Here is a 13304-nt window from a genome sequence, read left to right on the forward strand (position 1 = left end):
ACATGCTAGATCATGCTAGATGATTAGAACAATAACAAAAGCCAAGCTGGAGAGATAAGTAGCTCAGCTGTTAATATTTAAAGGGGCATGATCTCAGTTTGTGTTGTCAGAGCGCTTACATCTACTTTCCATTTTCTGTCCTTCAGTGTACTGGCATGCACACACACACACACACACGCACACACGCACACGCGCACACGCGCGCACACACACACACACACACACACCACAAATACTTAGAAAAATAGCCAAACTCCTACACAGTTTAACTGCACCTGCCATTCTAGCTAATCTCCTTCCATTGCCAGACAGGTAAAGGAACCTATGCTTGACTATGCAGCTGCTGGTTGGAGTGCCAGCTCTCTCCAGGTGCAACAACTGACTGTAGAGATCAGCTCACATGGCTCAGGCAGAACACATGCCTAACCAAAACACAGAATGAGGTGAAATAAATGGTCGCTGTTCTAAGTCACCATGTGTGGATGGATTAATAGAGCCAAACTGACACATTGCTTAAAAATGGGGATAAAGTCACGCCTCCCCATGGGGTTCTTGGTGTTAGCTCAGTGAATTAACAGTGTGGCTTGTCAACAGTCACTGTGGTGGCCAGAGTGACTTGTGGGTTTCATGTCTCTGGCTGGCTAAGCTGATCATTAAGAGCAGTGATTTCTGTGGTGCCCACACTCAGATATTTCTCACTTTTTGTAGGCTCCAACTTCTGGATGCTTCCAGAATCCAGGGGTCTGAAATCCAGTTAACTGCCAACCATGGCATTGGCACAGAGGCAGCTACATACAGCTTCACCATATGCACCCAACATCCCTAGCTAGTTTAATTCTTTTCACCAGAGGGACACCTCAAAAAGACCGCCAAAAATCAATGAAGAGGTCCTTACACAGAAGGAAGCAGCAGCCATGTGCACTGAATTTGTTAGGGAGTTCTTATATCAAGCTTCCAAACAAATGGCAGTGGCTTATGAATTGGGCCACAGTCCCTGGGCCTTGCAGATATGCTTCTTCCCTAGGAATTCTGTCTCTCAGAAAATGCATTTTCCTTGATGGCAGAGCCAGCTCTTTGTCCTCTCTGGCACACAGACTAGGATATCTTAAATATATCTATTCTCCCTTTAAGTCAAGTCAGAGAAATCAGAAGGCCCCAGATGGGCTTGTAATGTGGCTGTAGATCAAGCAAGTTAACATTTTTTTCTCATCTGTAAACCAATAGTCTATATCTTTCTTTTAAGTATGGTATTTCTTGGGGCTCTGTATATCGTGTCACATGACTGGAAACACCTAGGATATTTAAAGCCTTTAAATCTCTCAGCAGTGAAGGAGAGGGCCCAGAAGCTGCAGGGACACCGCATGTCTTGACAAAATATCATACCACTAAGCTGGCGCTTTGATCACACCCACAGGAAGTGTGCATGGCTTGATGCTCTCTGCTTTCCCCTTTACAGCTTCATAAATTAAACAACACAGTGTATATTTTTTCTTAATTTCTTTTAATATTCCAACTAAGTTCTTAAATAATATTAAAATTTAAAATTCAGTGTAAATAAACTATGAATGGTATGGCACGACACTTATCTAAACACAATTCAGTTAACCCAAAGCAAAAACCTGCTCCATGGTGTCTGAAAGCAAGTCATATCGAAAAACCTCTAGAAGTCACAGAGCCTAGCTTTCTTGGTTTCCCAAATGAGGAAGCTGTGCTTTGAAGAGATGATTTTCTTCAGCACAACTGCCAGAAAAGTGGCCAGGAACTGCTGGCCAGTTGTCTGTCATATTAGGGCTGTGCTGATCTCTAGAAGTCAGCTACAGTTATGGCCATGGCTGTGGCTATGACTATGGCTACAGCTATAGCTACCATTATCACCTTGGCCATGGCTACGGCTGTGGCTACCATTATCACCTTGGCCATGGCTACAGCTATAGCTACCATTATCACCTTGGCCATGGCTACGGCTGTGGCTACCATTATCACCTTGGCCATGGCTATGGCTGTGGCTACCATTATCACCTTGGCTATGGCCATGGCTATGGCTGTGGCTACCATTATCACCTTGGCTATGGCTACTGCTACAGCTATGGGCAGTGAACTGTTTTGAACTTCCACCAATGCCAAGTGCTCTCTGAATAATAAGACGTGGTCCTGACCTAGAGGAGCGACTGCCAGTATTTGAAGAAAGAAATTGAAGAGGATACCAGAAAATGGAAGGATCTCCCCTGCTCATGGATTGGGAGGATCAACATAGTAAAAATGGCAATTCTACCAAAAGCAATCTATAGATTCAATGCAATCCCCATCAAGGTCCCATCAAAATTCTTCACAGACATTGAGAGGACAATAATCAACTTTATATGGAAGAACAAGAAACCCAGGATAGCCAAAACAATCTTATACAATAAAGGGACTTCTGGAGGCATTACCATCCCTGACTTCAAACTCTATTACAGAGCTACAGTATTGAAAACAGCTTGGTATTGGCATAAAAATAGAGAAGTCGACCAATGGAATCTAATAGAAGACCCAGATCTTAACCCACAAACCTATGAACACCTGATTCTTGATAAAGGAGCTAAAAGCACACAATGGAAGAAAGAAAGCATCTTCAACAAATGGTGCTGGCATAACTGGATGTCAACCTGTAGAAGAATGAAAGTAGATCCATATCTATCACCATGCACAAAACTCAAGTCCAAATGGATTAAAGACCTCAATATTAATCTGAACACACTGAGCTTGATAGAGGAGAAAGTGGGAAGTACTCTACAACAAATGGGCACAGGGAACCGTTTCCTATGCATAACCCCAGCTGCACAGACCTTAAGGGCAACATTGAATAAATGGGACCTCCTGAAGTTGAGCAGCTTCTGTAAAGCAAAGGACATTGTCACTAAGACACAAAGGCAGCCTACTGACTGGGAAAAGATCTTCACCAACCCTGCAACTGACAAAGGTCTGATCTCTAAAATATATAAGGAACTCAAGAGACTAGACTTTAAAATGCTAATTAACCCAATTAAAAAATGGGGCACTGAACTGAACAGAGAATTCTCAACAGAAGAAGTTCAAATGGCCAAAAGACACTTAAGGTCATGCTCAACCTCCCTAGCTATCAGGGAAATGCAAATCAAAACAACTTTGAGATATCATCTTACACCTGTCAGATTGGCTAAAATCCAAAACACCAATAATAACCTTTGCTGGAGAGGTTGTGGGGTAAGGGGTACACTCATCCATTGCTGGTGGGAATGCACACTTGTGCAACCACTTTGGAAAGCAGTGTGGCGGTTTCTCAGGAAATTCGGGATCAACCTACCCCAGGACCCAGCAATTCCACTATTGGGAATCTACCCAAGAGATGCCTAATCATACTACAAAAGCATATGCTCATCTATGTTCATAGCAGCATTATTTGTAATAGCCAGATCCTGGAAACAACCTAGATGCCCTTCAGTGGAAGAATGGATGAAGAAAACTGTGGAATATATACATGCTAGAATACTACTCAGCGGTAAAAAACAATGACATCTTGAATTTTGCAGGCAAATGGATGGAAATAGAAAACACTATTCTGAGTGAGGTAACCCAGACCCAAAAAGATGAACATGGGATGTACTCACTCATAATCGGTTTCCTGCCATAATTAAAGGACATCGAGCCTATAAATTTGGGATCCTTGAGAAGATAATAAGAAGGTGAACTCCCAAAAAAAGATATAGTAATCTTCCTGGATATTGGAAGTAGACACGATCGCCAGGCAAAATTGGGAACTTGAGGGCTGGGCGAGACTGGGCCAAGGGAAGATGGGGAGAGAAAAGTGTGAAGGGGAGAATGGGGGGAGCTCGGAGGAATGGGATGCTTGGGATACAGGAAGGGTGGATATGGGAGCAGGGAAGCATATATCTTAATTTAAGGAGCCACCTGAGGGTTGTCAAGAGACTTGACCCTAGAGGGGTTCCCAGGTTTCCAGGGAGACGCCCCCAGTTAGTTCCTTGGGCAGCTGAGGAGAGGGAGCCTGAAAAGGCCAGTTCCTATAGCCATACTGATGAATTTCTTGCATATCACCATAGAACCTCCACCTGACGATAGATGAAGAAAATGACAGAGCCCCACATTGGAGCACCGGACTGAGCTCCCAAGGTCCTGATGAGGAGCAGAAGGAGGGAGAACATGAGAAAGAAAGTCAGGACCATGAGGGAACCTCCAGCTGGCGACAGATGGGGAAGGTGACTGAGCCCCACATTGGAGCACTGGACTGAGCTCCCAAGGTCCTGATGAGGAGCAGAAGGAGCGAGAACATGAGGGAGAAAGTCAGGAACGTGAGGGGTGCGTTCACTCATGGAGACGGTGGGACAGAACTAATGGGAGATCACCAACTCCAGTTGGAATGGGACTGATGGATCATGCGACCAAGCCCGTCTCTCTGAATGTGGCCAACAGCGGGGGCTGACTGAGAAGCAAAGGACATTGGCGCTGGGCTCTGATTCTTCTGCATGGACGGGCTCTGTGGGAGCCTTCTCAGCTTGGTCGATCACCTTCCTGGACCTGGGGGGAGTTGGGAGGACCTTGGACTTGGCATAGAGTGGGGAACCCTGATGGCTCCTTGGCCTTGAGAGGGAGGGAGGTGAGGTATGGGTGGAAGGAAGGGGAGGGAAGGGGGAGAAGGAGGGGCGGGAAGGGGGAGGAGGAGCGGAGGGAGGGGGAGGAGGAGGGGGGATGGAAATTTTTAAATATAAATAAACTGAGAAAAAAAAAAAATAAAACTTAGAAGGCAAAAAAAAAGTAAAAAAAAAATTTTGTTTGAAAAAAAAAATAAAATATCCTAGCTTTTTAAATTATACGGTCCTTCTCCAGTAACTTCAAAGGTAAATTCAGGATCAGCATTCACAATGCCTGAGGAAGATTAAGATGCTAAGAGCTCAGCCTGATGGTATCATCTCACAGTGTGTGTGTGTGTGGGGGGGGAAGGGCGGCTTCAGATGACTCTGCCAGATGTGCATGCTGCCCTGCCATATGTGGGGAAAGGCTGTCCCACAAGTGCACAGCTCTGTGGAGAACCACAGACTCTTCTGCTCCACAAAGACCTGTTTCCTAAGTGACCAAAGATACCAAATATAAAATAATACCAAAGAGAAAGAGTATCTCATTGTGGTTTCTGATAGGCAGCAGAAATAATACAAACACTATCTAATCTCTGCATGAAAGTCAAATCTGGATTACCACTAAACTTTTTTTTTAAAGAGTCTCATATAGCCTACACTAGCCTTCAATTCGCTCTGTAGCCAAAAATGACTGAACTTCTGATCCCTCTGCCACTTTGCTGTTCGCCAAGATGACGGGTGCTGCCATCACACCCTGTTTATGTGGTAATGGTGACCAACATCACGACCCTATGGTGACCAACATCACGACCCTATGGTGACCAACATCACGACCCTATGGTGACCAACATCACGACCCTATGGTGACCAACATCACCGCCGCTACCAGGCAGGCAGTCTCCTAACTGAGATACATCACTAGCACCAAGGTTTTGATTGGGAAATCAGACTTCTGTAGGGGTGTTTGCCGTCTAAAGTATTGTAGCTGGAGAAGTGACTCATGGCCCTTAGAGGTCCCCTGGAAGACTGTGAGTGTCCCAGATCATCGGGCACTGAGCTATTTACACTGGAGGAGTTGGCTTTTGGAGATCATGACTGTGCCTTCTTCCCTCTCGAAGAAAGCATTTGAGTTAGTTTGATTTTTACAGGAGCCCACAGCTGAAAGACTTCGAACTTTTTAAAGAGAGTTTGGATTTTTACATAGATTGGATATTTTTAAGAGACTGAATTTTGGCTGTGTTTGAATTTGTAAGAACTGTGCCTTTTAAAGTTATGTATGTTTTATATCATGTTATTACTATTAAGGTGCCATCTTGTGGATACATGAGGAAAGGAAATTTCTAACTGAAAAATGATGTTTAAGTGTCAAGTTGACAAAGGGTCAGTTGTACTGGCCAGTTTTATCTCAACTTAACACAAGCTAGAGTCATCTGAGAGGAAGGAGCCTCAATTGAGAAAATGCCTCCATAAGATTCAGCTGAAAGGCATTTTCTTTTTTCTTTTCTTTTTTAATTTAAATTTATTTTTTAAAACAATCTTTTCTCATTTTACATATCAATTCTAGTTTCCTCTCCCTCCCTTCCCCCTGCTCCCCCATCTTCTCTCCCCATCCACTCCTCAGAGAGGGTGAGGCCTCCCATAGGTAGTCAACAAAGTCTACCACATCACTTGAGGCAGGACCACGGCCCCTCCCCCCTGTATCTAAGTTGAATAAGGTGTTCCTCCATAGAGAATGGGCTCCAAAGAGCCAGTTCATGCACTAGGGATAAATACTGGTTCCACTACCAGTGACCCCACAAACTACCCAAGCCACACAATGGTTGTTACCTGGAAGTATAAGCTGAAATAAACCCTCTCCTCCACAACTTGCTTTAGGTCATGGTGTCCATCACAGCAATAGAAACCCCAGTTAAGACAGTGACCCATATAGAAATGAGAAAGAAGCACTTAAAAGAAAATTCTACAAGCTAAAGAGTGGGAAAACTTGGGTACACACTTCTGCACACTGTCCTAGACAGTGATGTGGTGAGCAGAGATAACACCTCCCTACACTGCTCCAAGCCTGCTTTGGGCAAGTCCAGGGGACAAATAAATGATGAGTTGAGTTAGTTGGGAGTCTCTTGGTGGGGCTGAGAGTCTCAGCAAGGCTGCATGACACAGTCACATAAGGAGTAAGTCTGGGTGTCCAGGGAGAAGCAGCAGGCTTTGCGATGTTAGGGAAACTCCATAGACAATCAACATTCTAGGAAAGTGGAGGCTCACCCAAAGGTAAGTGTCAGGGCCTGGGGTAACGCGCAGCAGGGTGGTGCCTTTTGGAGCTACATACCCTACATCAGTTCCTCATGCAGAGGTTAGGGGAATAGAGGGCTGGGACGTACATTTCCAGTGAATTCCCAGGAAACAAAGTGTTGCTGGGCCTGGGCTCTTTGAGTTGAGTTTCCTAGGAGTTAGATTGGGGATCTGTATGGGAGCAGTCTCTCACTTTTTCTCTGACTCTCTCTCTCTCTCTCTCTCTCTCTCTCTCTCTCTCTCTCTCTCTCTCTCTCTCTCTCTCTCTCTCTCTCTCTGTGTGTGTGTGTGTGTGTGTATGTGCGTGCGCGCGCGCACATACACACACACACACTCACACGCATGCACATGCTGGGCAAGAGAACCTGGAAAGAATTATTTTGCCACAGAGGGAAAAAGCTGAGCAGGAATTTAGAAAAGATTCTCAGGGAAAGAAAGATGTTTGATCCTATTGCTGACACATAGGTCCTCAGGGCAACAGAGTCCCCCAGAAGGAATTGGGGTTACATACTCACAATACTAAGTGGGCATAATGTTTGAATTATTAATTTTGTAGTAGTTAATGAACACGAGTGAAGGTGGGAAGAATGGAGACGGTCTAGGAAGAGGCTTTCTCTGTCTTTGTATAAAGACAGTTTTTCACACGAATATTGTTGGTGGGGGAAGGAGAGAAATGGAAGAGTCTAGGGATAGAGGCAGAATGCAGAGGATTGGGTGACTGATTTCAGGGAGAAGAGAGACTGGCCAGAGAAAGGAGGAGGATCCGGTTATTAGAGATGCCTTTCTTCTGGTGCTGCGGCTGGATGTGGGAGATTGTGTGGATACTGATCTGAGTCCCTGGAAGACTTCCAGAGATGTTCTCAGGAGGGAGGGAGAATGCAAGCTTTGGAGTATATTATGAGCAGAGTATAAAACTAGAGGGGGTGGTTATCAGCATGCAAGCAGCAGCTAAAGGAATAAGAACAGAAGGATGGCCACGGGAGCCGCAATTAGCAGGGGGACAGAAGAAAGGAGGGGTGTGGTTTCTTCTCCATGTGAGGACTATTCAACCTCCTGGTACTGTAAACAGTCACAACTCATGTGTCTCAAGCATCAGACAAGTGCAGTTGACTAAATAAGAAGGTTTCCCATGGAAACCCTTGTCTGCAATGACATAGTAAAATGAAGTCCTTGCTTCTTGTACATCACAATGTGGCCAAGTCAGGAGAATGTCTAGTCATGCACATGCGTGGTTCTCCAATGGGGGCTTTACTTGGCATCTGAGAGTAGGAAGTCTCCAACCAGGCATCATAAGATCTGCCTGAGTAGCTAGCATCACCCTTACTCCTCAAGGGGGAGAGTTGGGGTGATGTGAAATGGGGATGGTTAGCTTCTATTTAGGCACGGCCAGGTGTCTGGTACTTATCACATGCAATCATGTTTAAGATCCCTACCTGCAGGGATGAGAATGAGAACTATTAAATCCGACTTAATATGAAACCTTATGTGCAAAACTCTGGGGAGAGTCATAGTAGGGCCCAAAACGCAGACATTTGCTGTAGCGATACAATTATAAATGAGTTGATGTTACATAAATGAATTCTAAAAAATCCCATCCTACTCATTTCTCTTGTATTTAGATTGATATAGATTTTTCTTGTGATTTTGTTTCTTAGGAAAGGAGACTGGGATCTTCAAGACTGGCTCCATCGCATCTTCCCTTACACTACTGTGCACACCAAGAGTCCTGCAGGCCAGCAAACCTTCAAAATCCCTCCACTCTGGGAGTACAGGCAGGGTGGTGTGCACTGCTGCCCCCTAAGTGGACAAGCCTGGGAAGGTTTTAACCTTAAGAATAGGACCTGGACACAATCCTTCACAAACTGGGTTTGGCTAATTTTTCAGCTATAGTGCTAATCCCCTGCATCAATTACCCGTACATACCTGCACTACAGTGTTACTGTGAGTCTTCAAAAGAAGCAACAGGTAGGATGAATTAAATAAAACCTTAAAACCCTCTACCCCCCCATTTCTTTTCTTTGTTTCTCTGTGTAGTCTTGGCTCTCCTGAAACTCACTCTGTAGACTAGGCTGGCCTCAGACGCAGAGATCCACTTTGTTCTGCCTCTCTAGTGCTGGGATTAAAGCTATGTGCCGCCACGCTCGGAAACTCTCCACTTCTCTAATAGTTTGTGTTCTCATACTGACAAAGCTTGATGCTCCCCAAGCCTCTGGGAATTCCCAGGAGGTGAATGATAGCCATGCATCTCCGACTCAAAGGTTCCCTGGGACCTAACACTTCTCAAGTCCTACATGGGATCCCAAGTGGCCCATGCTTTTTAGACAGAGTTGAACCAAGGAGATAATTGGAGAAGACGCGGCTGCAGTGCTGGCCCTTGCTCAGGTGTCCTACCTGGAAACCTAACGGAAACCTAAACTTCAGCAGCAGCTCCCTGTCTGCCCTTGGGTGCCATCACAGGAAGCCAGGGGTAGAGGAGGGAGAGAGGCATGTCCTTACCATTACTATAGCAGCAGCTCCCTGTCTGCCCTTGGGTGCCATCATGGGAATCCATTGGAGGAGGAGGGAGGGTGGCATGTCCTTACCATTGTCGTTACCTTGCTTGATCTCCTCTGCCGTCCGATCGATTCAGACACATTACAGAGACCCCACACCAACAGGTGACGGCGATTGACGTGGAACGTAACGGAGCAGAATATTTTCCTTCTCTCACTTGTGGTCATCTGGAGCTTTTCCCACTGCAAGCAGAATGAGTCACTCACCAACCGTTGTTTATAACCAGAATATTTGGCTTTCAGTTTATTTTCCAGGCAGGATGTGCAGTGCCAAAGTCAACATCGTTATTTTCAGTTTTACACCATGTTGCCTGTATTTACATAAGTTTCTTGCATTTGGAGAGCTATGAAATCATACTGACAAAGGAAAGACAATTTAATTGTAAGAAAACAATGTCAGAGTCCCCTCGTATGCTGTGATTACCATTAAAGGAATAAAGAAACTGCTTTGGACTATAGTAAGGTGAGAACCGGGAAGGTTAGAACAGTTAGGTAGGCAGGGAAAACTAAATGGAATGCTGGGAGGAAGAAGGCGGAGTCAGAGGACACCATGGAGATGCCAGAGTCAGATGTGCCGAATCTTTGCAGGTAATCCACTGCCACATGGCGCTCTACATATTAATAGAAATGGGAAAAATTAATATAAGAGTTGGCCAATAAGAAGCTAGAGCTAATGGGCCAAACAGTGTTTTAATTAATACAATTTCTGTGTGATTATTTCCGTTCTAGGTAGCCAGGATGAAGAAGCAGCTCCCCCTCCTACATTTGGCACACCAACATAGTGGTGTTTTTTTTAAACCATTTCAGAGGATGTCCTAGTCTCCAAACAGATGACTTCAGCTCAAGGTGATGTTGTGCTCTCTGGCTTCCCTGGTAGGAAGGCACAGAGATACCTGGAAATACAAATGAACAATCTCTTTTCAAAAATTGGGACTTAAATCTAAAAGCAATTTTATGAAATAAAATACATTGTCTAACATCAGGGGTCTAAAAAAATGCCCAGGAGTAAATAGGGTAGGAACAAATCATTGGCAAAGATCCCTGTGCCGGGCAATAGGAGCTCAGAGGCTGTCACGTGTTAGTGAAATTAGAAGTGACATTTTAAGGAGAAGTGTAGGAAGGTCACCAACTTTTTCCACAGTGTAGATGCAGGACCACAGCACCCTCTGCCCTATGAAGACATTATTGCATGTGGGCCTTTCCACAGGGCCCTCCCAGAAATCAAGGCATTAATCAATTGTTCATGTCTGCTCAGGTCCGTGTACAACTTTTCGACAAAGCATGGTTGTAATGGCAAAATAGATGGAGGAAGTAGTAAGGGTACAAGATTTATTTAACAAGTTATGAAAGTACTGTAGTTAATGTTTTGCGATGTTGAAAACTGAGTCAGTAGCAAGCTGGCGGTAGTAAAGACTGAGGAATCTCATTGCCTTTGTCTCTCTCTCCCAATGCCATGAAGCAGTGTGTGACTTGTGCTCACATTCCCAGATTGCCTGGTGACACTTGGACATCTCCTGCAGAGGCTCCTCCGGTTCTCAGAGCTTTTCCCACTATCAGCACCAGGTGACCTGGTGGACCTGCACATCACCAGCCCCACTGGTAGGTTATTTTAGGCGGGGGTGTCGCCATGTAGCCCAGGCTAACCTTCGATTCACAATCCTCCTGCCTCAGTCTTTGGAGTGTTGATCTCACAAAGAAGCTGACCTCATCACGCCTGGATCCTTTCCCACATCTCTTTAATTCTACCACCATCTCTCTTCCTGTTGTACGAGTCAAGTTTTCCTCTCTACCTGAAACCACATCAACTACGGTTGGCCCAACAAACTGCCCTCTGTAGCTGGCATGGACTTTGCTTTCAGACTTTGCATGTCCCTGGTCTTAGGTCCTTGTTGTTTTTATCACCCTTGGCCTTGTTTCTCTCGTTGAGAAGACCAAACATCAAGCATTGAGCACAATTGTTTTATTCCTTCCCTCCTCCTCCTTCTCTCCCTCCCTTATCCCTCCTTTCTCTCTTCCTTTCTCCCTCCCCACCTTCCTTCTTTCCTAATTCTCCTATTTATCTCTCTGATTTCTAACATAACCCATAATTTCTAGAGACTCTATACTCTGATAGCTCGAATGGTGCTCCTTGGTGGCCACCAGTCTCTATGAGTTCTTAGCAGTATTGTGTTTTATACAGTCAGGGCTAGGAGTTTCCAGCCATCTGTTTTAACTATTGCCATAATTTCATTTGCATAAATTCAAAGCTGCATTTTAACTGTTTGGAATTTTCCGAGTCTTCTTGTATTATTACTGTGGAGTTTGTCATATACATCAGGTATGAAATGCATTGCCTTCTGTAGACACCCATAACACAATCCATCATGTGAACGAGAGTGGTTACACACACCTCTCAAAGGTTCTGTGGCATGACACACTAGAGAAGCTTCTCGAGGTTCCAATCTAGAGTGGCAGTTCTGAAGAGTGTTCCCCAGAACCAGTCAGGGTGCTGGGGAGCTTGTTAGTAATCCAGTGTTTGGGGTTCCACCTCACAGTTACCAAACTGGAAATTGTGGCAACAGGGGTCCTGTAATCTGAATTTTTTTCAATTATTTAGTGAGTGAGTAAGTGAGTGTGCACACCTGCCACAGGATGGTTGTGGAGGGTCACAAGACAGCTCTATCCTTAGACTGTGTGGGTTCTTAAGTTAAATGCTGGTGCCCAGGTTTGGCAGCAGGGCCCTCGAACCCACTGAGGCGTCCCGAAGGTCTGCGATCGTGGTGTGGGCTAGCACTCTGGTTACTGTGACACAGTTGAAAACCTGATTTTCCAATGAGGGTCTTTTGTAGAGTGGCCTTGGCGGAGTGCAGAAACAGTGCTTGTCACTCCCAAGCACAGACTAGGAAGGTGACAGAATCAGCAGGACTTGCCTGCTATAAAGCGAATAGATCATGCTGAGTGAAGGAAATCATATGACCGGTTGAATTTGTTTAGAATAAAGTGGTTGGCAGGCAGTTCACTGCTCACTAAAACAAGCAGTTCCATTGCATTTTTAGTTTTACTTTCTAAATTAGTGTTGAAGTGACAGGAAACCTATTAAAATAGAATCATGTTACAGTTTCAAGTACTTTTGGGAGGGAAGCCAAATCACAGAGTCTGAACATTTGCGAGGCATAACTTTTGAGATAAAAAGTCGCAGCTACACCTGTAGCCAATCATTTAAGAACACCAGAAGGAAAGTTTACCTCTTCAGATCTTTAGTGGAATTCCTAAAAATTTGAGGAATGCTAGGAAACAGGAAAGCCACCCTGAGGCATAGTAGCTGGCTGAGGTTACTGAGTGACAGAGGCAGTTAGTGTCAAGACAAGTCAGAAAGTGTCCCTGATGTGAGCCTGTCCTTACAGAATGACACCCAACGTCCAAATGAATGACCAGGCTTTGTTGCTGATAACTAAACCCTTACCTGTTTTATCTGTGAATATTGATGTTGCTTGGCACCTCTGTACATGGGCCATAGTGAAAGGACAGTGTGACTGGTGTGTGTGTGTGTGTCTGTGTGTGTGTGTCTGTGTGTGTGTGTGTGTCTGTGTGGTGTGTCTGTGTGTCTGTGTGTGTGTGTCTCTGGTGTGTGTGTCTGTGTGTGTGTGTGTGTGCGCGTGGGCGCACCGCGTGTGTTTCTAGTCCTCTGTTTATCTTGACAATAGAGACAAGAGGAAAGGTTTTGTATCATGGCATTGCAGGGAAACACATCCAAAGGAATTTGAATGGAAACAGGAAGAGATAGGCCACATATCCAGAGGCGCCTGTGAAATACCCAATCAAAATAGAAATATTGTTGCCATTTGAGGAGTTTGTACATGGGTTAGTTTAGGATTGG

At 44.9% G+C, this 13304-nt stretch overlaps 1 protein-coding gene across 1 annotated transcript in view; it reads right to left on the bottom strand.

Moving 5' to 3' along the window:
* Marchf1 (membrane associated ring-CH-type finger 1) overlaps window positions 1–13304 on the bottom strand; it is a 474645-nt gene that overhangs the window by 2519 nt on the left and 458822 nt on the right. Inside the window, 2 exon segments of the mRNA XM_042054962.1 lie at window positions 9479–9530; window positions 9533–9631. Coding sequence (XP_041910896.1) covers window positions 9479–9530; window positions 9533–9631 — 151 coding nt within the window.

Source organism: Arvicola amphibius, chromosome 4 (genome assembly GCF_903992535.2).
Source record: "Arvicola amphibius chromosome 4, mArvAmp1.2, whole genome shotgun sequence".
Taxonomy (NCBI): Eukaryota; Metazoa; Chordata; class Mammalia; order Rodentia; family Cricetidae; genus Arvicola; species Arvicola amphibius.